This window comes from Amborella trichopoda, chromosome 11 (genome assembly GCF_054954075.1).
Source record: "Amborella trichopoda isolate Santa Cruz 75 chromosome 11, AtrichopodaSantaCruz75HAP2 v2.0, whole genome shotgun sequence".
Taxonomy (NCBI): domain Eukaryota; kingdom Viridiplantae; phylum Streptophyta; class Magnoliopsida; order Amborellales; family Amborellaceae; genus Amborella; species Amborella trichopoda.
Window position 1 is genome coordinate 45,032,368 of NC_142346.1, and position 24,417 is coordinate 45,056,784.

The 24,417-nt window shown below is 37.3% G+C and overlaps 2 protein-coding genes and 1 pseudogene across 4 annotated transcripts in view; 2 read left to right on the forward strand and 1 right to left on the reverse strand.

The window, feature by feature from the left end:
- The window catches only part of EBS1 (EMS-MUTAGENIZED BRI1 SUPPRESSOR 1), a 60,254-nt gene extending 53,815 nt beyond the window's left edge, over positions 1-6,439 (forward strand). For both annotated transcript variants that reach the window (XM_011630342.3, XM_088850880.1), the window contains 8 exons: positions 865-929; positions 3,645-3,747; positions 3,839-3,997; positions 4,130-4,270; positions 4,407-4,450; positions 4,951-5,065; positions 5,410-5,562; positions 5,869-6,439. In XM_011630342.3, the coding sequence (XP_011628644.2) occupies positions 865-929; positions 3,645-3,747; positions 3,839-3,997; positions 4,130-4,270; positions 4,407-4,450; positions 4,951-5,065; positions 5,410-5,562; positions 5,869-6,045 (957 nt within the window). In that variant the 3' untranslated portion in view covers positions 6,046-6,439. The remainder of the gene's footprint in view (positions 1-864; positions 930-3,644; positions 3,748-3,838; positions 3,998-4,129; positions 4,271-4,406; positions 4,451-4,950; positions 5,066-5,409; positions 5,563-5,868) is intronic.
- Positions 6,440-11,479: 5,040 nt separating this feature from the next.
- LIGB (catalytic LigB subunit of aromatic ring-opening dioxygenase family) lies at positions 11,480-18,000 on the forward strand. Its single transcript, XM_006858480.4, has 3 exons — positions 11,480-11,814; positions 15,263-15,633; positions 17,494-18,000. Exons 1-3 carry the CDS (start codon positions 11,590-11,592, stop codon positions 17,684-17,686), a joined length of 789 nt encoding a protein of 262 aa, XP_006858542.1. The 5' UTR covers positions 11,480-11,589; the 3' UTR covers positions 17,687-18,000.
- A 2,061-nt stretch (positions 18,001-20,061) lies between these two features.
- On the reverse strand, positions 20,062-24,317 carry LOC110008472 (disease resistance protein At4g27190-like; annotated as a pseudogene). Its single transcript, XR_016043649.1, has 3 exons — positions 21,576-24,317; positions 20,717-20,853; positions 20,062-20,441 (listed from the first exon to the last, which is right to left on the reverse strand). The product of XR_016043649.1 is annotated as a disease resistance protein At4g27190-like (transcript).
- Positions 24,318-24,417: the final 100 nt, after the last annotated feature.

Below are 24,417 nucleotides of genomic sequence, written 5' to 3' on the forward strand. Positions count from 1 at the left end.
TCCATGTGGGGAAGCTTCAGAAGGTTTTGTAGGAACTAACAGTTCTGAGTTTTTAATGGAGGCTAGCCCCTTGGGAAGCTGATTTCTTCCCTTGTGAGATGCATAACTGTCCTTATGATGTCTTTGTTAATAATGCATATCTGAATTTACGTCGTTCTTTTGGCTCCCTGTGTAAGTTTTGAAGTCAAAAAAGGCCACAATGTCGTTCTAGTGGAGCATAGGAGAGTGGGTTCGATAGCTTAACTAGATTTGTGTGGCCTCAGTAAGGGTGATGCAGTTCATGAACTTGGACCCAAGAGCACCCTTAAGTGGACTTGAGATTTATTTATCATCTTTCTCTGGCTCCTTAAGTATGGAAGGTGATCTATGTGCTCATTTGGTTTAGTGGGTCTGCCCCGTTTCTTTGGAGGTTTGAGGACATACTGTAAGAAATTGAAATTGCAGACATTACGGAGTTCTAATTCCAATATTTAATGTGGAAGGCACTGAAAGTTGTTGATGTGCTTGTTGGATTGGGGGTTCTAGGTAGGTAGGTTTTAGTGCATGGGATTATAATAATTCTCTTGCACCTTTTTCTTCATTGTTCAAGAAATAGCGCTTTGCTGAAAGTTCATCGAGATAGTTCTTTTGGGCCCATCTGGCTGTTAGAATTGATGTGGATGTCCTTTGTATATGTTTCTCTGGATGTATAATGCAATAATGCATACATTGCTACTAAACGAGATATATATATATACCTATGATCTGTCTATCTGTCTGCTTTACAAATGCAACTTTTTCCTGTTTGGTATTTTATCTGTTTTAAGATTGGCATTCTTCTCTTGGAATTTTAAATCCTTGGTGATATGCTGCTATTTTGCACAGGAGTATGGAAAGATTGGGAGACGTGGGAAACAAGTTAATATTTTTTCAGTTGCTTCTGGACACCTGTAAGTGCAAGAAGCTTCCACTTTGTTCCATAACTTGTTCTATTTTGTTGAAAATATTATTTAACAAATACCAAAAAAGAGAAAAATATACACAAGGATATTTTTTGTAACCAACTTATTTCAATGGGAGAAATTTTAAGTCGGTTGCAAGACCTTGAAATATAACAGGCCATTCTTTATCCAAACAGGCACAGGTGCATATAAAAGCACGGAATAATGAGGAATATCTCTGCCATGCTTGTTGAAATATATAATCTACATAACGTTTTAAACCACCTATTGATCATGGGCTCTTTGGCCATGCTTTTTTCGGCTTGCTACTGATATCAGAGGTGTCTGGCATATTGAGTTATTTAAGGCAGTTGTGAGAACCTTTTACTTGGATAGTCTATGTAACATCAACTGGTAGGCGTGACAAAAGTTTTGCACAGTGGATTTTATATTGGATCAACTTGTCATTGCATAAAAAAGTGTCATTACCTCTATCCCTAGGAACTATTTTCCTATTTTTTTCCCTTTTTCCCCATTGCCAAAATATTATATACTCCCCTTGGAGCATATTTGCCCCTCTCTTAAGAGTATTTTTGGCAACCCAAGTTTTGGGATGTAACCCCCTCAACCTAACAACAAACATGTAAATAAAAAAAGGGAAAATCATACTGACTCTACATTTACCTGAAAAGAAGCATCTGAGAATTGAACAGTGTTCTTGCAAGTTTTGGATGGTCCGACCTAAGTTTTTAGGAACTTAGTATCCAGTTTTCTTTTGTGGGAATACTGATCTGGTGTTTCTAAAGTGGATCCTATGATTCCAGATCAATTACCTCGTAAGTAGGTCTTGGTCTGAGGATATAGTGTGCTTCTGCAGGAGTATGCTAAATGTGCTATTTTTCATGATTTCATTTTATGGGGTTTTTTTTTTTTTGGGCATTAAAATGCCCATTATGGCACTTTTTGGAACTAGATATACAGACAAGCAGAAACATAATGCAATGTCTCACGTGAAGAAAACTAGGTAGAAATAAATAAAGAAAAGCAGAGGTACAAAGACTAGAGGAGATTTTTTATTTATTTGATATTAATGATTGCTTCATAAGCATTAGTAAAATGCCACTAGTTTCTTATAAAATTATATATCCTACCCCCGCAACAAGAAGAGTTTGACTTGGACAAGTTCATGATATGAACCTCCTAATAACGAAATACTAGAGGAGATGTTAACATCAAGGACTAGTGGGTGGGTTTTAACTCCTTAGCTATGAGATCCAAATCCGTATACACTCCAGTTCAGTTAAAAGATTAGCCTCTCTCTCTCTCTCTCTGTGAACATGTCGGGTGCAAAAGTTCTCAATTTCCTGTTGAATTAAGGATCTCCTCCAACGGTCTATTGGTAGAGGATCTGGGGACTGATCCATCTAATGACATCTAGGGGTTCTCCTTTTGTGGCTGAAGAAACCTCCTTTAGAACCACGAGGAGTACCAAACTCTTTGCCATTGTAAAATAACAGGAACTCACTGGGGTTGAAATTATTGATCTCATTATCCCAAAAAAAAATGGTTACAATTTTTGGCATCTATTTAAACCCAGCTTACATTAGGAGCTACCATCAAGATTTCACTTAAATATATCGGCTAGTGGGGGTTCCCATATTAGCCTACATCTGAAAAGAGACTGCATTTGATAACACCACCCCTAGTCTCCCAGGAAGTCGTGAGCCCTAAAACTTGTAAAATGTTCAAGAGCTGGCACCTACTAGATGACTGAGTTTCATATCCTCTATGATGCAAACGTTGGAAACCTATTTCCTCCTTTCAGAATATGCATGCACCACACTTCTTCTATTCATGTGTTTAATGGAATACCACAGAATATTGACTTGAGGCCATTAGACGTCATGTAAGTGTTTTCTGTAACATAAGGAAAATATGACAGGTTTATCGTATTTTGGGTCTTTGATGACCCTAGTTGTGCTTCTCTTAGCATGTTTGAGACTCAAAAGGTTGAGTTCCCATCTCTTGGCTTTCCTAAGGTTCTGGGCTTTGACGTTTGCTTCATACATAAATGTTCTTGGCATAAAAAAAGGCTTGTTTTTCACTTATTTCAAAATTATTCCCTTCCTTACTGGAGTTGTTTGGCTGCCCAAACAGAGATTGAATATTTCTCTATACGTGTATTGGGTGTTGTTAATGATTGAAGCTGAGGTCTGAGGTCTGACCTCTGAGTTCGGACACACTTAACACCTAGCCTGTGTTACCAGCTCATGTGTGAACCTCCCTTTTAGGCATATACAAATTGAATTCAGGCTCATTCGACTGATATATGAAACAGTAAAGCAAATTATGCGTGTTCTATTATCAAGTCCCCACGACGGTGCTCCTACAAAATCTTTTGTTATCTGAAAATGACTTTGGAGTTTCTGAAATATTTTCTAACCCAAGTGACGATCCTTCTTAAACAACTCAAATCCAATTTGGAGATCATTATTGTGCATTTCAAGTTCTTCAATTGGTGGTTTCTCTGCATGCATGGTTTGACCTTCTTGAAGTCCAAATATCGTATTAGAGAAAGTAACTGAATATTTCCATTTTATTTTCAATAATTATTTTATCAGCTTGATTGACTTGCTACGTGTTTGTCTCAACACATGCATGGTTCAAATATCAAATCTTGGTATTTAAGATGTCCTCATATTAAATATAGTCTCTTTGGTGCAGATATGAGCGTTTTCTTAAGATCATGATATTGAGTGTTCTCAAGAACACCAATCGACCTGTTAAGTTTTGGTTTATAAAGAACTATCTCTCTCCTCAGTTTAAGGTGGATTTCCCCTCTTCTATTATTCATTTTTTTACTGTCATGGAGTGGTCTCTCGAGTTTCCAAAGGATCATGTTGTTATCCTGTGTGCAGGATGTTATACCACATATGGCAGAACACTATGGATTCGAGTATGAACTGATCACCTATAAGTGGCCCACATGGTTACATAAACAAACAGAAAAGCAACGGATTATCTGGGCTTATAAAATTTTGTTTCTCGATGTTATTTTCCCTCTTTCTTTGGAAAAGGTATGGTGATCTTTACTATTTCCTTTCTCAACTTTTATTTATGCATTTCAAGTGACATTTTTGATATATGCGTCTTATCCACTTATACATATTGTTTAAAGTGATTTTTATGGTGCATCATTTTTGCTGCAGGTGATATTTGTTGATGCAGATCAGGTTGTAAGGGCAGATATGGGAGAACTGTATGATATGGATATAAAAGGAAGGCCCCTTGCTTATACACCTTTCTGCGACAACAATAAGGATATGGATGGTTATAGATTCTGGAGACAGGTTCACTACCTCCAGCTCATGAAAAATATTTTTTCTTTTGTGAGAAAACTCTGAAGAGGCACTGCTATTATAGTGCTTTTTGTGAGTTAAAAAGTTTTCGGTTCTCTGAACTTACTGTTTCTGTTTGTTCTAAAAGGGTTTCTGGAGGGATCACTTACGGGGAAAGCCATATCATATCAGGTACCATATGGTGCAATCATCTTTACTTTTGAAAATCCTGATCCTTGTTTATTTTATGTTTTTTCCTGCTCTTGATGAAAGTTTGGCTAAAGACACTACCAGCGGTTGCAAATATTAAATGAGGCTATAGTTTAACAGGCAGAGTTTGGTTTAAATCTGATGAGTTTGGCTCGGTTGAGGAGATTTTCCTTTGTTGTTCCTTTTCTATGATTTGTTGTTTCTTTCATTGGCTCCAAACTTTGTTGAATTACTGATAGAGAAAAAACTTCGTCATTGAATGAAGATACCAACTTTAGCCTCATTTCCTATTTCATGGGATGGTACTTTAATTTAAAAAGAACTTGGCGAAATTTCAGCAGTGAACCTTGAATTATATAATTGGCTTTTCCGAAACTAATTCTAAATTTAAAACTGTACACTAATCCGAACCACAGGTGGCTTCTGAGTGACATTTTATCAATGAGTTTGCACCTTTCTAATGATATTCCATGCTTTTGCAGTGCCTTGTATGTTGTTGATTTGCTGAGATTCCGACAAACTGCTGCTGGAGATCACCTGAGGGTATTTTATGAGACTCTTAGCAAGGACCCTAATAGTCTCTCTAATCTTGATCAGGTATGCTTTGCTATTTAGTTTTGGCTTTTTTTATGTGTTTTGCCTTTCTTAATAATCGAACATGAGCATGTATCGTGCCTTTCTCTTTTCATGTTTTCATTTGCATTTCCATTTCCACTTCCAATCAAATCTCATGTTCTGAATTGTATTGTTTTCTTTGGTGGATTAAAAAAAGTATATTTACTAGGTATCTGATGTTCAGTGTATGTGATATTCTTAAGTTTTTTCTTATTACCATTGGCATCTGTATCTCGTTTCTTATGACTGCCTTTTTAGCTGTTTCCTAGTATTTCTTTGGCACTGTTTCTTTCCATACAAATTTTTGCTTTTTGCTTTACTTACAGGACCTTCCCAACTATGCGCAACACAATGTCCCGATTTTCTCTCTCCCACAAGAATGGCTTTGGTGCGAATCTTGGTGTGGAAATAGCACAAAGTCAAAAGCAAAGACCATTGACCTCTGCAACAATCCCATGACAAAGGAGCCAAAACTTCAGGTAATTTCTCTCTTGTAGCTCCTTGTTCTTTTTGTAATGTTACTAGGTTCTTTCTTCCTTGGTTTCCAGTAAGGGGAGAACATACACCACTGGTGTATAATATATTGTACAACATGTGGACATCCACAATTATCATGACGAATGGTGGGGATAAACTGTGGATCCTGATGATGGTCGTTTATCCTGTTGCTGTTAATCTCCACCTTACATTGTTCGGAACAGGTGGTGGATGCACCCCTTGTGTGTCACCACCACTTGTGTACTGTGTACCAAGATCAGTTAACAAGTAACGGTGGTTTCTTGTAGGGTGCTCGGAGAATTATTTCAGAGTGGGTGGATCTAGATGGTGAGGCAAGAGCATTTACGGCAAAGATTCTTGGCGAAGAAACTGAAACACCATCTGAACCTGTGTCTGGTCCTCGAACTGAGGCCATTGCTACTGACTATGCAGAAGAAGATAGGGAGTCAATGGCAGAGTTGTAATCTCTCTCTCTCGGCTGGTTGGTTTTGAGGGAAATCCCTCAAATTTTTTTGAGGCTGCATCAAAGTGTGTTCTCTCTCTCTCTCTCTCTCTCTCTCACACACACACACACACACACACACACAGAGTCCCACACCCACACCCACACCCACACCCACACCCACACCCACAACCCACACCCACACCCCACCCATCCACCACACAAAAGTTTTGGGGCAAAGGGGGGGAAATTCCTCTATTTTTGGGAAGAGCAGGAAGTAAGATATTTGTAAATCTATTTATGCGTTTGCTTAACAGCCCAAGATGGTGCCGTCTTCGGGCTTAATTCTCTTGTAACACTTTCGAGTTCGATGTATTAAATTCTCGTCATATTTAATCGAAAACTGTACTTGTTTATTTTGTTGGAAGGGCGTAAGTCGGTTTTTAGAGGACCCCTCCCCTCACCTTGCATTTGGTGTTTGCCCTGTGCCCTCAGTCCCTTTATATTATGAAGCAGGTTTGTGCATCCAAACTACATGTATCACATAGTTGTAACGCTTATATATAGCGCCGGATACAGCAGGGTTGAGGGCAGACCAGATAATAAATATATAAAATATTTTATGCATATTATAGTATATAGTACTGTGTATATATTTGTGGTGGGGCTGGGTTCACTTGGCCGGTTCAGTGCCAGACTCTGGTCAGGAGCATCCGGCAACTGCTTATCACCTCTCTCCAGATTTGAAAGAAAGTAGTTGATCCTTATGATTTTTACTGTTGGTGCTCATGATCAATGTGTTCTGTATACATGCGTAGATAAGGGTTTACAAATGGATGGGTGAGGATATGTCTCTTGATCTTATGCTAATGTTGATAGTGAACATGTGGGTGTTTTTCTCTTTTTTCTTAATGTATTGCTACGTTTTAGGCTGACTGAAGTTATGTGAGGGGAAAGTGTTTGATGAGTCGGTTCACTCGTCTGCCCATCTCGGTTTTTCCAGAGATTTAGAACCTGAAACACATTCCATAGTACTGTATACATATCTTAGAACCATGAATTTTGGGCTCCCAAGACATTGAAGATCTGATAAGCTTTAAAGAATTAAAAATAAATTGTCCGGACAAAGTACGAAATTGATTATTTCGAATGGCGCTTTCTTCTTTTTAAATTCATGATCGTTGCGAGCTAGATATACCTGAATCCAATTTTCATCTCCAAGATGGCATATGGGGGATTGGACTTGGTATTGTCCTGATTCCCAAATGCACCGACGCTCCACCCATATTTTAGATAAATTTCCTACCCCATTTGCCCACAAATACATATACTATGGTTAAGGGATAATTAAAACACCTCGAACACAAACGAAAGAACTCTATAATCCATATGACCATTGTAACATTATGAGCGATAGATGGTGAGAGGGACAATTTAATCTGTGACATGTTTACTTTACTCTTACTGATATCATATGGATCATTGTATACTTTTCAAAATAAAAACCAACTACTGTCATTTGTTAATGGACTGTAGCTAGGTGAATATATTGTGGGCCTACTACTGCTATCCTCTACGGTTTGCTGTCTGGAATAGACGGCAGGGCTCCTTGCAGTCAGTATATCAGGAGTTTCGGAAATTTTTTATTTTTGGGATAGGTTAATGGTGGGAATGAAGGGCGCGTTGTTATGTTGAGGTATCAACACCCTTACCACCGGTGCCTCAACCCAATTTTCAAAGGTCACAAGATTAGGAATTCATCAGCGTCATCATCAAAGTTTTTTTTCAACTAATTAGGGTTGGTTACACGAATCTTGGCCCTTCATTCTGCTCTATTAAGTGTCATACTCTCAGTGTGGCGATAAGTTTTCATATCTTTTCTCACTACTTCCAACCATGCCTTTTTGGGTCTACCCATTCCCCATTTGAGCCTTCCACTTGAACTAACTTGTACCTCATAACAAGTATTGCATTGGGTCTATGTCACAGATGGTTAGCCCACCTAAATCTACTTTCTTTCATCTTATCGTCTAGGTGGTATACATAAATTTTCACAAATGAATTCATTTTGAATCATATCATTTTTTGTTTAATAACTCTTCCATCTCCACCTCTTCATCTCAGCTACACATTCTATGGGTATGTTATTATTTCTTACAGCCCATTTTGCCCCATAAAGTAAAATTAGTTTCACTGCTGTCTTATAGAATTTTCCCTTCAGCTTCATTGGTATATGATGATTATATAAAACTTCAGTTGCACATTTCTACTTTGCCTACCCAGGTATAGTTCTATGTGTGAGATCTTCATCAATATTTCAATTTTATTGGATTATCAATCTAAGATAGCGAAAGTGCGCTCTTTTTGGTATTTATTGGTTGTCAATCTTAACAACTTCCTTCATCTCTTCTCATATTATTACTAAACTTGTATTTTGTACACTATGCCTTAGTTTGACTGATTTTAAAATATCTAGATTCTAGAGCATCCATCCAATGTTCTAACTTTGTGTTGATGTTGTTTCTGATCAAAATTATGTCATCCACAAACAACATGCACCATGGTACCTCATCTCGTTGGTGTCTCGTTAAGTCGTCTATAACTAAGACAAAGAGGCATGTGCACAATGCTGACCTCTGATTTAGATCTATTGTCATTGAAAATTCACTCGTCTCTCCACTAGTTCGCTCTCCCTTGTATATATCTCTCACCACGTCAATATAGTGTTTGGGGACTCCTTTTCTTGCAACGACCATCAAATTAAATATCTAAATGCTTAATCATAAACTTTATCTAGATCAATAAAAAGATCATTTGGATGTCTTTTCCCGTCACCCTAAGATTCTTAATCAGTTGCCTAAGTAGGAAACTTGCCTCAGTTGTTGACTTCTTTGCCATAAAATAGAATTGATTTTCTGATACACTCATTTCATTCCTAGTCGTTGCTCAATCACTCTCTCATCCAACTTTATAGTGTGACTCATAAATTTGATCCCTCGATAGTTGGCACAATTTTGTATGTCTCATTTGTTCCTGTAAATTGGTACAACAATACTTTGCCTGTTGTTTTCAACACCTTATTGAGCAACTTAGTTAGCCAGTCAATCCCAATCTCCTCCATACACTTCCAAAACTCTAACGGAATACCATCTAGTCCTAAAATCTTACCTATATTCATTATCTTCCAAGGTTTTTTTCATTTCCAATATTCTAATACTATGAATTATATTACACAATTTACTAGAACCCTTTGAAGTAAAATCCATTCGTAATGGTAGATGATGGGGACTAATCTTATTACACAATTTACTAGAACCCTATGCAGTAAACTCCATTCCTAATGGTAGATGAAGGGGACTAATCTGAACCCTATAAAATCAAGATCTGATGATGGACGGCAAATAGAGTGAAGTTTATCATACTCGAGTGGCCTATTAAGAATTGTATAATATAAAACTATTTTATTTTAAGCTATTAGATGTGAAATGTCATAAGGCTCTGGAAAATTTTAATTGGACTCGAAAGTAGTCCCCAAATCATCCTATTTTACATCAACAATTAAAACTGATTGTAACCTACTTACACTAAAGAAAAGGAGGTATTCTTGTGTACTTTTTGTGGCCATCTAAAAAATGGGTTCCATTAAATGGTTGTGAAATAATTGGGAAATCATAAATAAAATTCTACCAACCTCCTTTTCCCGAGGCTTTCACCAAACCTTAATCCGCAGTTTTTTCATGAATTCCTTGCGCATGGGTAGTGTCGCTATTCTTGAAAACGCAAGAGCAGGATTTCTTAGAGTATGCAGTGTGTGATACATAGACCCAACATCCACCATCGGTGCTCGTCGGTGGAGGGTGGAGATAACTGCTTTGATGGATGATGGTAGATTTGAAGCAGGAAGAAGTGGTCATCCTCATTCACTTTTTAGAAAACAGATGGTAGATGAAGGCAAAGCATGCTGAAAGTCATCTTATACAATGAAAATATACAAAATCACATGATTATATTGATAGGGAAGTTATATATGCCACTCTCTCCCAGCCATCTGATATGAATGGATGGTCGGGATAGTTTCAGCCATAATATCACAAGTGAGCCTTTAACCATTTGACCTAAATTTGACGTCTAAGAGTATTTTTTATTTTTTATTTTTTTACGAATCATATAAACATGAAATTTGTCATTCTGATGGAGCGTAGCTACAAAAGATATTAAAAATATTTTCATGAATAAAACAACCAAACTACCTTTGAAACTTTTAAAGGCTGTTTTATTTTTTTCGTTGTTAGTATTTTTTGTAGGTACAACTCTACGCGAGAATGTGAAGCCCTAAATTTGGGGTGAATATAATTTATACAAAAAATTAAAATACAATAATATTTAAGCATGACATTATGATTAGGGCTTTCTCAACTCTTTATTATCGAGAAGTTTATATATGGACTTGAAAAAGTATATAAAATACAAAATGAGACTAATGTATCCGATTGGGGCCTTCTCAACAATTTATTATTGAGAAGTCTATATATGGACATGAAAAAGTAAATAAAATACAAAATGAGTCTAATGTGTCAAAAAATTACGCAGTGTCGGGCACCCCTCAATTTTTTTTTTTTCCATATTGCCCCCTTGGCCCGAGAATGCCACCTTCAAATTTCTTTTTAATATTTTTTTTCCAATAGTAGGGCAGTGCATAAAGCAAAGTTCCCATCTTCAAACCGACCATGTTTTGCCATTAGAACTCCGATTAGTAGATCTCCATCCCCAAATGGCATACAGTCGTGGCGACTCTGTTCGAGGTCCCCATCTTCAAACAACAAATATTCTACTCTAATGGCATAAAATAATCGATTCGAAAATAGGGAACTCATACCACGTTTGGACACATAATTGAATTAATTTGGTGGGAAAAACGATCCATATGGTTTAGGATCAACAATCATGGGACGCTTCACCTTCAACGGTAGACTATATATCATGTTTGTTTTATCGAACTTACCATATTTGTTTCATCGAACCGATCCAGTCTATGCCATGACCCACAGTCTAAGCAGAAACTCATTAATAAGTCACGATAGTCTGGCCGATGAGCCGAATCGTCGTAATCCCCATATATAGACTCCAAATACTCCTCTAGAAACCTAGATTTGATGCGATCACAATTTCTATATCACATAATATATGTCTCAGGCGTGTATAAGCTTACCCTAAAAAGGTGGTTTATCTCTTATAAAACGATGCATAAGTTGATGAAGCTTTGACCCAATATGAAAGCGCAAGATCCCCATCACGGGAGTGAAGAGGCCTAAAATAGAAAGCGTTCCCTTGATGTATTTCCATAGTCAAAAGGACCACAAACGTCTTTGGCCTTTTGTGGAAATTACAGTTAGTATTGTGGGGAAGTCTAATGGGCACCCTTTTTTTTTAGCCTGTTCTACGACGCGGGAGAGGCCTTTTCTAGAGAGAGAGATAGAGAGAGAGAGCAAAGAACTTTTTTAAGGGCGAGGAAGAAACAGAAGAGAGAGAAACTGAAGGGTTATTTCCTAGAGAGAGAGAGAGAGAGATGGACACATTTTTTATATCGCATGGGTCTCCAACCCTTGCGATTGATGAAGATGTCCCTGCAAGAAAATTCCTTCAACAATGGCAGCAGAAGATACTACCTCAGAGGCCAAAGGCAATTCTTGTGATCTCAGGCCATTGGGAGACAGACGTGCCCACTGTGAATTGCGTTCAGAGGAATCAGACCATACATGACTTTTATGGATTCCCCCAACCTATGTACCAGGTGGGTTTTCTCTCTCTACTTTCCTTTCCAAATCCATTCACCGTGTGGCTTTTCTCTCTCTACTTCCCTTTCCTTTTCCACTATTTTTTTTTTCCGTTTTTTTCATAATTTTGATCTGGTTTTTTGTTGGGTTTTCTCTGAGATCATCTGGGGTCTTTTGATGGGTTAATTAATGAAAATTGCTTCATCGTTAAGTTTTTTCACCCTTTTTGTGTTTTCAATGGTTTTTTCTTATTTCTTTTTTTGCTCTTTGTTTTTGGGTTATTTGAATTTATTTTCACATCGTTATATTGGTAGGTAAAGATGGGGACTGGTTATCTCCTAAGTTGAGAAAAGGTCGCTAGCAATTCTCCACCGTACGATGTAAAGGAATGGGCGGTTGGGATGGTAGGGGTTCCGGTCGGTCCAGTTCTCCCCTATGTATATATATATATATATATTTATATTTATATTATTTAATATTTCTTAGGTCCTGTACGCCGCTCATCTTAAAGCCTCATATTTTAATTTTAATTTTAACTTATTTTTTTTATTTTAATCGCTAGGTGCTTAGACCTGGGCTCTTTTATTTCTTTCTCACTATCGCGTTCCGATCGCTCTAGATAATTGAGTGCGATCATCTCGACTGCATCATCATGTTACAATCCAACATTAAGAAATGTTTTATTATAAATAAAACTTGCTTTTTAAGCACATTTGAAGGTCATAAACCTTTTTAAATATTTTAGACTTTTTAAATATTTATTGTATTTTTCACTTTTATTATTGAATGGAGTTTCAACCAGGCATGTGCTTTATAAAAAACCGCGATGAAGTGGATCTTTGAATACTTATTTTTAGAGCAAGATAGACGGTGTAGATAATTTGTTAAAATATATATTATTTTTTAGAATTTGAAATCCTTATTTTTTTCATAACCATAATGAATTTAAAGTAAAAAATCAAAATTTTTTGATATATTTCTAGCACCATCAATTTGAAACTTAGACGAGGCAACCATTTTTCAACATGTAGATGGATGTTTAGTGCGTCATGAGATGCTATTGTAGAAATGCGTTCCCTTTTGCATGAAGTACTTTCTCTCTTTTATTTGCAACTATGTTTTAGAATTTTGTATTTTTTTTTTATGAGTAATGATCCTAGACTCTCCCCTATTTGTGTAGGATTTAAAAAGATCATAATTGTATTTGGTACAGATCTTTAAAAAAAATTGTCCTTTATTTGTGGGACTTAATTTTTTTAGAAATTTATGACAATATTAATGGTGATTTTTTAAAGTCCTATGCGTATAAATGTGAAAAGGTCCCATTGAATTATTACTCTTTTTTTATATAAAAAATAATAGTTTTTTATGGTACTGTCATCTGGTTAGCATATCAAGTCTGACGTCCTGGCCCCAAAAAAAAAAAAAGAAAAAGAAACGAAGGGTAATTGAGATTGGATGTGTGGAACCAAAGATCATTCTACTGGCGTCTTCAATTGTTATTAGTAAACAATTTGGGTCAACAAATCAGCCTGCCCGTTGTGATATTTATTTTGGTGTATTTTGGTTAATTTAGTACAAAGTCTTTTTAAATTATATTTAAGATTTATATTATTTGATGTCTAGTTCATATTTTTTGATCTATCTCATGTAATCCACCTATTTTGATCTAATCTCAAATAACAGATTGAAAATTACATTTAAGATTTGTATTACTTGATGTCTAACTCATCTTTTTTTATCTAATCTCAAGTAATCTAATTACTTTGATCTAGTTTTCAACTGACAGATGGAAATTTACCAAATTACACCTTAACTGAAATGTTAATGGTTTAAGTGTATTTGGATGAATTGCCCTTTGATATTATTAAACGAAAACTGTTTTTGAACGGTGTTATTCGACGAAAGCTTTAACGCATGGAATTTGGTTTTATTAGGAAAAGGCTTTTTACACATTTATCTCATCTTATCCGTCTTCTTCCATAATTGATGTTGTTTATAGGGTTTTACGTTTGTGATGACTACTGTATTGTAGAGAGAGGCAGACAGATGAACATAATATTTAACATTCAATAGTTTAACATAATATTTAACATGTTGTTCTAGAGTTTCAAGTCTACGGTTGATGGACATAATATTTAATGTGCAAAATAGTTTACCATTTAGTAATCAGACTTTCGCTTGGGTAGTTGGCGGTTGACTTTAGCTCTCTTACCTTTCAAATTTGGTTCCGACAAAAAAAGTAACGTCATTCATATGCATTGTATAAAAAATCGACTCGGTCAAAGTACTTAACCCTTGTTGAGTTAAGTAATTCAAGACTTGGCTGAGTCTAGCATAGGACGTATTGACATTAAAAGAATTTTTTAAAAAAGAAATTGTTTTTGAAAAACAAATAAACACAGAGAAAAGTAAATTATAAACTAAAACACCTGTAAAAAATTAAAAACAAGGTTATAAAAGCAGAGGAAACATTGATTAAAAAAAAAGAAACCAAAAACCAAATCTGCTGTTGGGGATATTTTTAAAGTTCCAAAAAAAGAAAAATATAAAAAAGTGATTATGGTAAGAAACATTCACCAATATTTGCTAGAGACATCTAAATCATGTCGGAAAAGGTTGTATAACATAATTTGATTTTTTTTTGCAGTTTGTCATTTTTTTGGAATTTTTTTAATACCCCAAGTTGTCACAGTCATATTGTCATATGTATACTATAAATTTTGTGTTTCAAATGGAGAACCATACATATTCCTATGGAGTAAAGCATGTTCTACTCCTAATGGGCATCTATCCTTCATTCTCATTGATGTTGTGTAGAGATTAACTTGGGTTAATGCTCTGAACAATACTAAGGTTAATCTCTGTGGTTTGTTATCAAGAATGAAGGTGGATGCTCCTTTGGAGTGCCATGTATCATAGTCCGCTTAGTTATATGGGATTGTCTACAAATAGACCATTTATCTTTTATACATGGAAGTCACGATCATTCTCTCTCATTAGATATCAAATTGGATGGCTTGGGATGAGTCACGAAGTCCAAAAATATTTTGTTTTGGAACTTTGTGTCTTTTCAATAACACTCTTACAACCACCCATTTTGAAATTTAAGAGATAAGAATGATTGTGACCTCCATGTACAAAAAATGATTGGTCTATTTGTAAACAATCTCATACAACATTTTCCCATTTAAGATATACAATAACCATTGGACTACGGAAATGAGTCAACACTATCATTGATATGATGGAGAACGCTGGAGAGAAAGTGGGAGTAACACAGGGCCCATTAGTGGGTCCCATTGCCTCTCTCCAGTTTCCACCACAAGCTGCCACTTCCACAAACAGTGATATTCCAATGAACTGATGTTTGCCATAGTCCATTGGACTATACTATAGACTACACTTTCGAAATCAATTCATGATCACCGTAACTGATGTTTCGCTTTGGTCTCCAATGTCCAGCTCCAATACCCAGCTCCAGGCTCTCCAATGTTGGCAAAGTCAGTGAAGCAACTCTTAGAGATCTCCGGTTTCAAGACCGTGATGGAGGACGGGGCCCGCGGCCTGGACCACGGAGCGTGGGTGCCACTCATGCTCATGTACCCGAAAGCAGATATCCCGGTATGCCAATTGTCAGTCCAAACAGATAAAGATGGAACCTACCACTATAAACTGGGCCAAGCTTTGGCCCCACTAAGGGACCAAGGTGTGTTGATTATGGGGTCAGGTAGTGCTACTCATAACTTGAGGGCCTTGAGACAGGGTGGAGATAAACCTGTTCCCTGGGCCCATGACTTCGATACCTGGCTCAAGGAGGCCTTAATCAATGGAAAGTACGAACTTCCTCTCTTCTTTTGTTTATTATTATAATCATTATTTTATGTTTTTGATTTCTGTTTCTTTTTCATTTAGTTCTTCTTCATTATGTTTTTCTATGATTGTTGGTGTTGGTGGTGTTGTTTCATGATATGGCCTAGTTTCTTATCATGGTTGCACGCTTTGAAGTAATTGAGAACTTGAGTCCTATGATCACAAACTCTTCGACTATTATTGCAAGATTTCTATATAGATATTTCGTGTATTTTGTGAGAAGTTATAGGGGGCATGGTTGCTTGAGTAAAAACATAGGACCTGGAGAAACTACACAACTTTGAAACATGTGTTTATGTGTCTGTGTATCACATATCAATCTCTCTCCAATAACTTACCCTTGTTAGTACCATGCTCCAATGCTATTTCTTGAATCCGTACTGCATTCTACACAACCATCTTTCACCAACACCCCATTTTCCCTCGTGGACTTTTTGCTTGATTTCATGTACAAGCACATGAGAAGCTGGATCATGTCTCTGATGGACCTTTGCATGGTGAATGCACCCTGGTCCTGAGAAACAAGTTTTAGCAAAACTGTGAGGTCCATGAGTACTGATTTTGGGAACAATTTTGTGTAGAACAGTTGTTTTGGTGAAGTGGATTAAATCTAATCAAAAGGAGAAGAAAGTTCAACAATTTCTTATTGAGAATCAACCCATCCACTGATGTCCTTCTGGATAATCCTTGACTTTCAAGGTTGACTTCTAATGAATACTATCCTCTTCAAAGACAGAGCCATTTAACTTAAAAATTGGAATATGGAGCCCCATTTATTTGTATTTAAGTTGTGCTGCACCAGTACATTGATTGATACCTCATTTGGATTAGGAGCGGGTTTGAGGCCATTTGTGATATTGATAGTGTATACACCCATCTTGGTTAATACCAACATGTCTAGTCTAGTCAGATCCTCTCGTCTCCGCTTTTGCTTTTAGACTGGATGAAATTTTTGCCATTGAAATCCATTTCCAATACTTACACAGTGTGATTTCTCATTGTGGTTTTGTAAGTCATATGCCTTAGACAGCCTAGATATGGCATAGTTATTGGCCTCATTGGTTGGGACAGAAATATCAAGTAGTTTCAAGAGTATAGCAATGTCAATCCGGACTTGAGCTAGAATGGATCAGTTCTACATAAATATGAGACCAACAGCATGTGCCAGGCTTAAATTGGTGAATGGATCACTAACGGTCTTTCAATTTTATTCTTCATTAGGGAGTCACCGGTAATGCATACCGGCCCATTTTATGTGGTATTCTATGTCGGCCGCGAAACAGGATATGGTTTGCCTTACCACAGTTGCATTAGAGTGAATATGAAAACAATACGAACAAGTGGAGTTTTACATTCTATTGGGATAGGGATCTGTCCCTTTTCTCAATGCTATTGTAGAGTGAAAAATCGGGTGACGCACCTAATTCATTACCACCTAATGTATTAGTGCATCCAAATGAAGCCTTGCTTTTATTTTCATAGTTTGGGTTGTTAGTCCATTTTCAGTCATTTCTGTCTTCTGTCATATGTGCCTATGAGCTCATGAAGACTTGTTCATTTCAATTCTCGCCTTACTCTGAGCTCACCACTCCATGTTCAAGTGCATTAAAAATGTTGTGGTTAAATTATGGGCTAACCTAAGTGAATCTCTCCTCTCCCTTTCTCTCTAAACATTAAGGTTTTTCATTTTACTTATGTTTTCTTATCCTTCGACAATGTGAGACTCGGACCAACTTAGTAATGTGGTGAGAGAAGTCCTTATGCTATTATAAATACTTGCTTTTTGTCAAAATTTCATATTGGTCTGTCGAAATTTTTTGTAGATATGAAGATATAAACCATTATGAGAAGAAGGCACCAGGTGCGAAATTGGCTCATCCTTGGCCTGATCACTTCTACCCTCTGCACGTTGCACTTGGAGCAGCCGGCAAGTGCCCCAAGGCTGAACTCATCCACCATAGCTGGACCCATGGTTCTCTCTCCTATGCCTCCTATAGGTTCACAACAGATATATAAAAAAATGGGCTACCTACATACAATGGGGGTGTTCAGAAGATATACGTGTTTTCTCTTTATTTTTGTTGGTTTTCATATCTTTGGTTGGTAATGATACTGTGGATGTCAGCTCCTTTTACATCTTCCCATATCATATCAAATCTGCACCATTGTTGGAGCTGCACCAAGATCTCTAACTGAACTGTATTTCAGTGATTTAAGCTGTGTTTTGCATCTTAAATCTGTGGAAAATTTAGATGGATTTGTGAGTCTGGTAACTTACGGTAGACTTTTCCATCATTTAGTATGAGGAACATATGTTTCTTTGCCATTTACTCACTGCTCTTTATTTATACTCTTTTGTTAAAGGGAAATGTTTCTATGTGACCCCAACAATATTTAACTTATATGTGACCCTACTTCATAGCTGTTTGAATCGAGCAGTTACAATTGTTCATATCCCAAGTGTCACACAAAGCACTGTTTTATTTTTTATATAAAATATTTTGGGATGAAATTTTGGGCGTCCCATCATAAAATTAGGGTTAACTTAAGAAAAATAAAAAATAAAAAATGTTTTATAAAATTAAATGACCAAAATGCCCTTGAAATTTTAAGGGATATTCTGGTAAACTTTTTATCAAAAATATTTTTGTCATGTGCACCCCTGTCAGATCTATGCATGTCTCAATTTTGTTTTAAAATTATTTATAGAATAAAAATTAAAAATAAAAAACTTTGAGCCGTCCAATCAATATCTAACAGTTAAAAGTCAGTTTGTGACATTGCGACTCAAGCCTTCTTAGCCATCAACTAAGATCTGATCGCTGAGACTAGGGGTCACATATACTATATATGTGGGCGGGGTCACATAGAAGGGAAAAGTTTATATAGAGCGAAGGCTCTAAACAATCATATTTGAGCCTACCTCAAAAATTACACTAGAAGAGGTTATTTTGATGCCCAAATATCTTCAAATTGTTCATTTCGACATCAAGATACATGGACATGAGAAAAAAAAAGGATTTCAAGTTTTGGAAATAGTGTATTTTGTAACACATTTTTGGACCGTCAATTTTCAAGATTTTCAAGTTTTCATAGATCTATCGATTTATACTATTTTTGAAGCCTTAGATTTTATAAATAAATATAAAAATATATTTTAAAGTCATCACAAAGATTTTTGATATTGAAACCACGTTTTTTTGATACTATTTGAAGGTAGGCTCTAATTTGATTATTTAGAGCCTAAGCTCTATGCAAACCGCACCCCACAAAGAAAGCCTTCCCTTGTTAAATTGTCTGAGGTCGTACTTGGATATCACCAATTATCTAGGATCGTGAACTAAGGATTTGAATGAATGAAAGAAAAAGTACTTACTTTTTTTTTTTTTTTTTTTTTTTTTTCTGGGGATCATGTTTTTATCCTTCAATTTTTGAATTTGAGGTAGAGAGGGAAACAATTACTGAATGGCTGGTGGCTTCTTATTTGAATCCGACTATGAGTGGAGGTATTTCATTTGGGTTTATCAGTTGGTTATTGGAAAGTGGGCTTCCTGCCCAACTTTCACATTGTGCAGGGATCATGTTTCATCCGGAGTTGAGAGGTTACTGGGTGTTGTTACAAGGAAGTGGTTGGACTTCCTGCTCGACTCCCATGTTCCGCAGGGCTACACGTCCTTCTGTAGGCCTATTCCTTATTCCATTTGGACACAGATCAACTTGTTCATTTGCAGATTGCAATTGAGCTGCTTATATATCATTCATGTCTGAACTTGTGCATATGTCAGGTTTTGCTCAGCGTTCGTTCATTATATAATAGGCCACAGAACACTGCCAATGGATCTTACGCACAATATGAACTTCTTTCCAGATAAGCTTTGGACAGAGATCAATTTGTTCTATGACTCCAGATTGCAATTGAGCTGCTTAACAAAAATAGATATTTCTTAGAATAGAAACGACAACGAACTCTCTAGATTTGGCTCTAAAAAACAACTAGGGACTTAATTTTTCTTATAATTACACTTTATCAAAATTCCAAATTTTAATAATTAATCTTAATAAATAAAAATAAAAATCTTATCCAATCTCTAAAAATAAAATTAATTAACAAAAATAAAATTAAAAATATGTAGCCACCAAATTTTAATCCAAAAATCTTATTTTTAGTAATTAACCTTAATAAATAAAAATAAAAATCCTACCAAAACTCTAAAAATAAAATTAAAAATTTATAGCCACCAGGTTTTAATCTTCGTCATTTTCTCTCTACCTAGGCTCTCTCTCTCTCTCTAAACCCTAGCCTAGCTCTTCTTCTCTCTGCCCAAGCTTCCTCTCTCTACCTAAGCCCCTTCTCTCTCTCTCTCTCTTTGAATCAGATAAAAAATCCCATATTCCATTAATAGATTTTATTCTAAAGAAACCGATGGCATGTACATTACAGATCCAACAGAAAAGAAAACTCTCATAAAAGAAAGCAACCCTAGTTTAGAGTAAACGCCCTGAGGCCTTTGAACCCCACCATTGGTGATTGTGACAGTCCCGAGCAACCTGCTCAACTCCTCTCTGCATATTTCCCTGCCTTAAAAAATCGAGCAATTCGACCCACTGATAATTGGAAACCGGCTTTACTGCTCCTTGACGTCGCCTTGTTCGAGCCTCCTGCTCCAATGGCCTTTTCTCTACCAGCCATCTCTTCTGGTTTATGGTCTGTGAAAAGAAAAGGGGGGCTGCTGGTTTGCTTGAATCATGTCCAGGGATCACAAATAGATGTCTAATTTTTTAACAGTTAGATCTAGGTAATTATGTATTTAAAACCCGTTTCTTTAGGTGTTTTTTGCATTCGAAAATACTTTTTTCAAGGAAAAACAAAAACCAAAGAATTCTTCTCATACTCCTTAATTAAATCCCAAAACTTTATATAGAAAAAATCGAATCTCAAAACTTTATATAAACAAATTCTCCAAGTCATTTTTCCAAGGGGGTCAATGAATTTTTCATTCTAGAACAGGAGCATGGTATCAGCGTAACAGAAATTTACTCCCATACCTCCCATGTCTTAAGGGTGGGTGCCGTATATGTAAGGCTTCAACCTCAAACAATCAAAGCAAAGCAAAGCAATGCAATGCAATGCAATGTGAACCTCCAGATCCTGCCCAAACACGCAGCTCATACAGTAGCGACCCCTGTAATAGCAGGAAAATTTGTTTCAGCCACCAGTAATTACGAAGTTTAAAGCTCCAAGAATTGAGCAAGTCCATAACCATTTTGGAAATAGACAGGTCTAGATAATTTGTCATGGAATACATTATTTTAAGACTTAAAATCTTTTATTCATAGTTCGAGTTCGAGATGATCACTTGGAAAAACTTACAAACGTCAAATTCTTGAGATATGACTTATATTTATAATTTATAGGATATGAATGTTAGGGGTGGCAACGGGTGGGGTAGGGTTCGTGTTGATCGGACCCTGACCTGGATCTGGAACCTACCTGGTTCGGCTTTACATGGACCCAGACCTAGGTCTAGAAATTGAAAGACATTAAGCTATATACTATATAATATATTTGTTTTATTCTAAGTCAAAATGATAATAAAATAAATTAAAAAAAGTGTAATCAAAATATATATGTTTCATATTTTTTTAATATATTTCATACCAGGTTGACTTGAACCGGTCGGACCCAACACGATAGGGTCCATGCCGGATCTAGACCGAGATGCGAGCCGGATCAGGTCCAAGCATCCGGAGCTGACATGCTGAGTCCAAACCAATCCTGATTGGCGATTGGAGGATTCAATACGAGATCAATGGGTGGCTATCTACCCCCACTAATACGAGGTGGCTTTCACCATTGTTTTTACGAGAGAGAGAGAGAGAGAGAGAGAGAGAGAGAGCTTACAACCTTAAAAGCTCACGTCATAGATGAAGCCCACTACTGTGTCACCTTGCAATATACATTGGCCTCCTCATATTCTGAACATTTAGCAAGTTAGAGAGAGGGAGATGTTGCATGATTGCTGAGAAGGTTTTGTCTGGACAATGAAAGAGAGAGAAGAGGCAAGAAGAGAGAGGGAGAGGAGAGTTTGTAGGGTAGGCTCATCTTCCTTCCCACTCCAATCCCTCCCACCATTCTTTTTCTCCTGATATTAGCATTTGTGGTTCTCGGAGAGCAAGAGGGAGGCTTCTCAACTTGGGACAACCGCTCACACGCACTCTCTCCAATGAAGGCCATATGATCGGAATCTCACATATACTCCTCAATTCTATCAAATCATATAATTCCAGGACTTTTATTTTGGGGAGGGTGATGTTTTGGCCTGCCTGCCCCCCACTAATTATCTCTTCTAATCCTCTGCACCTCATTTCTTCCAAGAATTGGAGACATTCTACCACATTTGCCAAAAACACATTCGTCAATCCATCACAATATCTAACATGCAAATATCTGAGATTGAGAAGACAATGGTCTCCATCTCTCTAACAAATTCTCCCCATAAGCGGCAAATCCCAGAGCAACAAAAAATTCAAGTTGGGAACAACATCAAGGGCAACAAAATCCAATTGAGAACATCTTCCAATCATCAGACGATCCAACCATTTCGTGGGCGGTAGTTGCTCAAGACTGGTGAAACCTTGGCACCCTACTCCTTTTATCTTATCAAATATCTTTCGATCCCATTGTTTTTTGTTAAAAAATGGGCCATTCCCATTGGTGCTTATCCGTAATGAACTCGAGCGCGCTCCAACTCTTCAAATTCCTCCCAACGTGCTCCTTCTCTTTCCATCGTTTTCCAAACCACTTGTCCGCTCCTCATGACGTCCAGCTCCTCCAGACGCGATAGCCTTGATATGATCCCATGTCTTATGGATTTAAGATCACGAGTACCCTCTAGCTTTAGAAGCTTTAAGTTGGCTACTTCTCCCATCCTCTCCGGCAATCTTTTGATTTTGGTACAGGACAAATCCAGCAATTGGAGTTGCTCCAGTCCTCCTATAGGAGGAATCTCAACTAGGTTCTTACAACCGTTTAGAGAAAGGTAATGCAGATTCTTCAAGTTGGATAACAATTGTGGCAGCGAGTGGATGCCGGTTTCACTGAGATCAAGCACCTTTAGAGCTTCCATGCATTCAAAGAAGCCCTCCCGAATGTTACTCAAATTTTCATTTTCTCTTAGTATCAATGTCGTGAGTGCCTGACACACTGGCCGATTTGGAAGTCTCTCTATTTCATTACGCATCAGCGATATGCGTTGGGCCTCTCCCCATTCTTCAACCCTGCATGCTTCCTTCAGTCCTAATCCTGCATCCACGATGAGACCCCCGCCCTCTCTTGTGGAGCCGATATGTATGGCAACATCTCGGATCACATCATGAAGCTTCACAAATTTGTCCCTTCCAGGGGATTTCTCTATCAAGCATGAGTCGATCAGCTTTTCAATTAGAGCATGACCTTTGTTTCTAGCATCCTCCACACTATCCACTGTGCCTACGAGTCCCTAGCACATCCAACACTCTACCAATTCATTCTTACGAATTCCGTAGTCCTCTGGAAATAGGGAGCAATACAAGAAACATTGCCTAATGTTTTCATCTTGTAATTGTTCATAACTGTACTTCAATGGCACAAACACTTCACGTTCCATGCCCTCGATCTCCATTGTTGCTTCCCGTAAAGCCCTTAGTGCATTCTCTCACACTTGCACATTATCCTTGTCTCTCAACGCACAACCGACTGCGATGATGGCGAGTGGCAGGCCTGCGCATTCTTTGACGACCTTACGAGCCATGGGTTCTATGGAAGGGCGACCTACCACCACATTTCTTGCTTTTTCACGAAACAAGATCCACGCTTCCTCCTCTATTAAAACATCCACTTTAATATCATGGTCAGTTTCCATCCTATTGCACACCATTAATGCTCGGGCGGTTATTACAACCTTGGATTTGTTTTCTGGGTTTGGGCGAGGGACTCCTACAACATTCAAATCCAACTTTTCCCACAAGTCATCTAATATAAGCATGAATCTATGTTCCTTTAGAGCAGAAAACAATCTCTCGACAATCATATCTTCATCCTCAACTGTCATGCCCAATTTTTTCATGATTTCCTTTCGAATTCTAGTTATTTTCACATCTTCCTTTGATACAGTGATCCATATCACTCTATTAAATTCTCGATTTTGTAATACACCATTATTGATTTCATGCATGAGAGTTGTCTTTCCAACCCCACCCATACCGTGAATGCCAATCACACCGAATTCATCATTACTCAAGCATTCAAGGATCTTATTTACATTTTTATCAAATGTTGACTGACCTGTGATTGAAGCTGTAGGCATCTCCCTCCCAAATGGCGGTGCTCGATCCATGCTCCAAGTCACAGTATCTACCCTGTCGATGTGAGTGGTGATTTGGGCTAGTTTCTTTGTTGCTTGTTTACCCAACTTGTAGTTGGAGGGGCAATTTGGGCACAGTCTTCCAAAGCAACACTTGTTTTGGTTGTATCTTTGGACTACTGCATCTGCTTCACGTTCCAATTCTCGTGCCCTATTGAACCACTGTTGCGCTTCAATCGTGGCCGCCTTCCCACTTCTTTCTGCTGCTTCAATATTTGCCTCCAAATCAGGAATTCGGGCCTTGAGTCATTCAATCTCATTTTTCAGTTCCTCGACCTTCTCCTGGGATTTGAAGAAATATCCGAGTTGCTGAGTGATGGGTTCCAAAAATGTATTCACAATTCC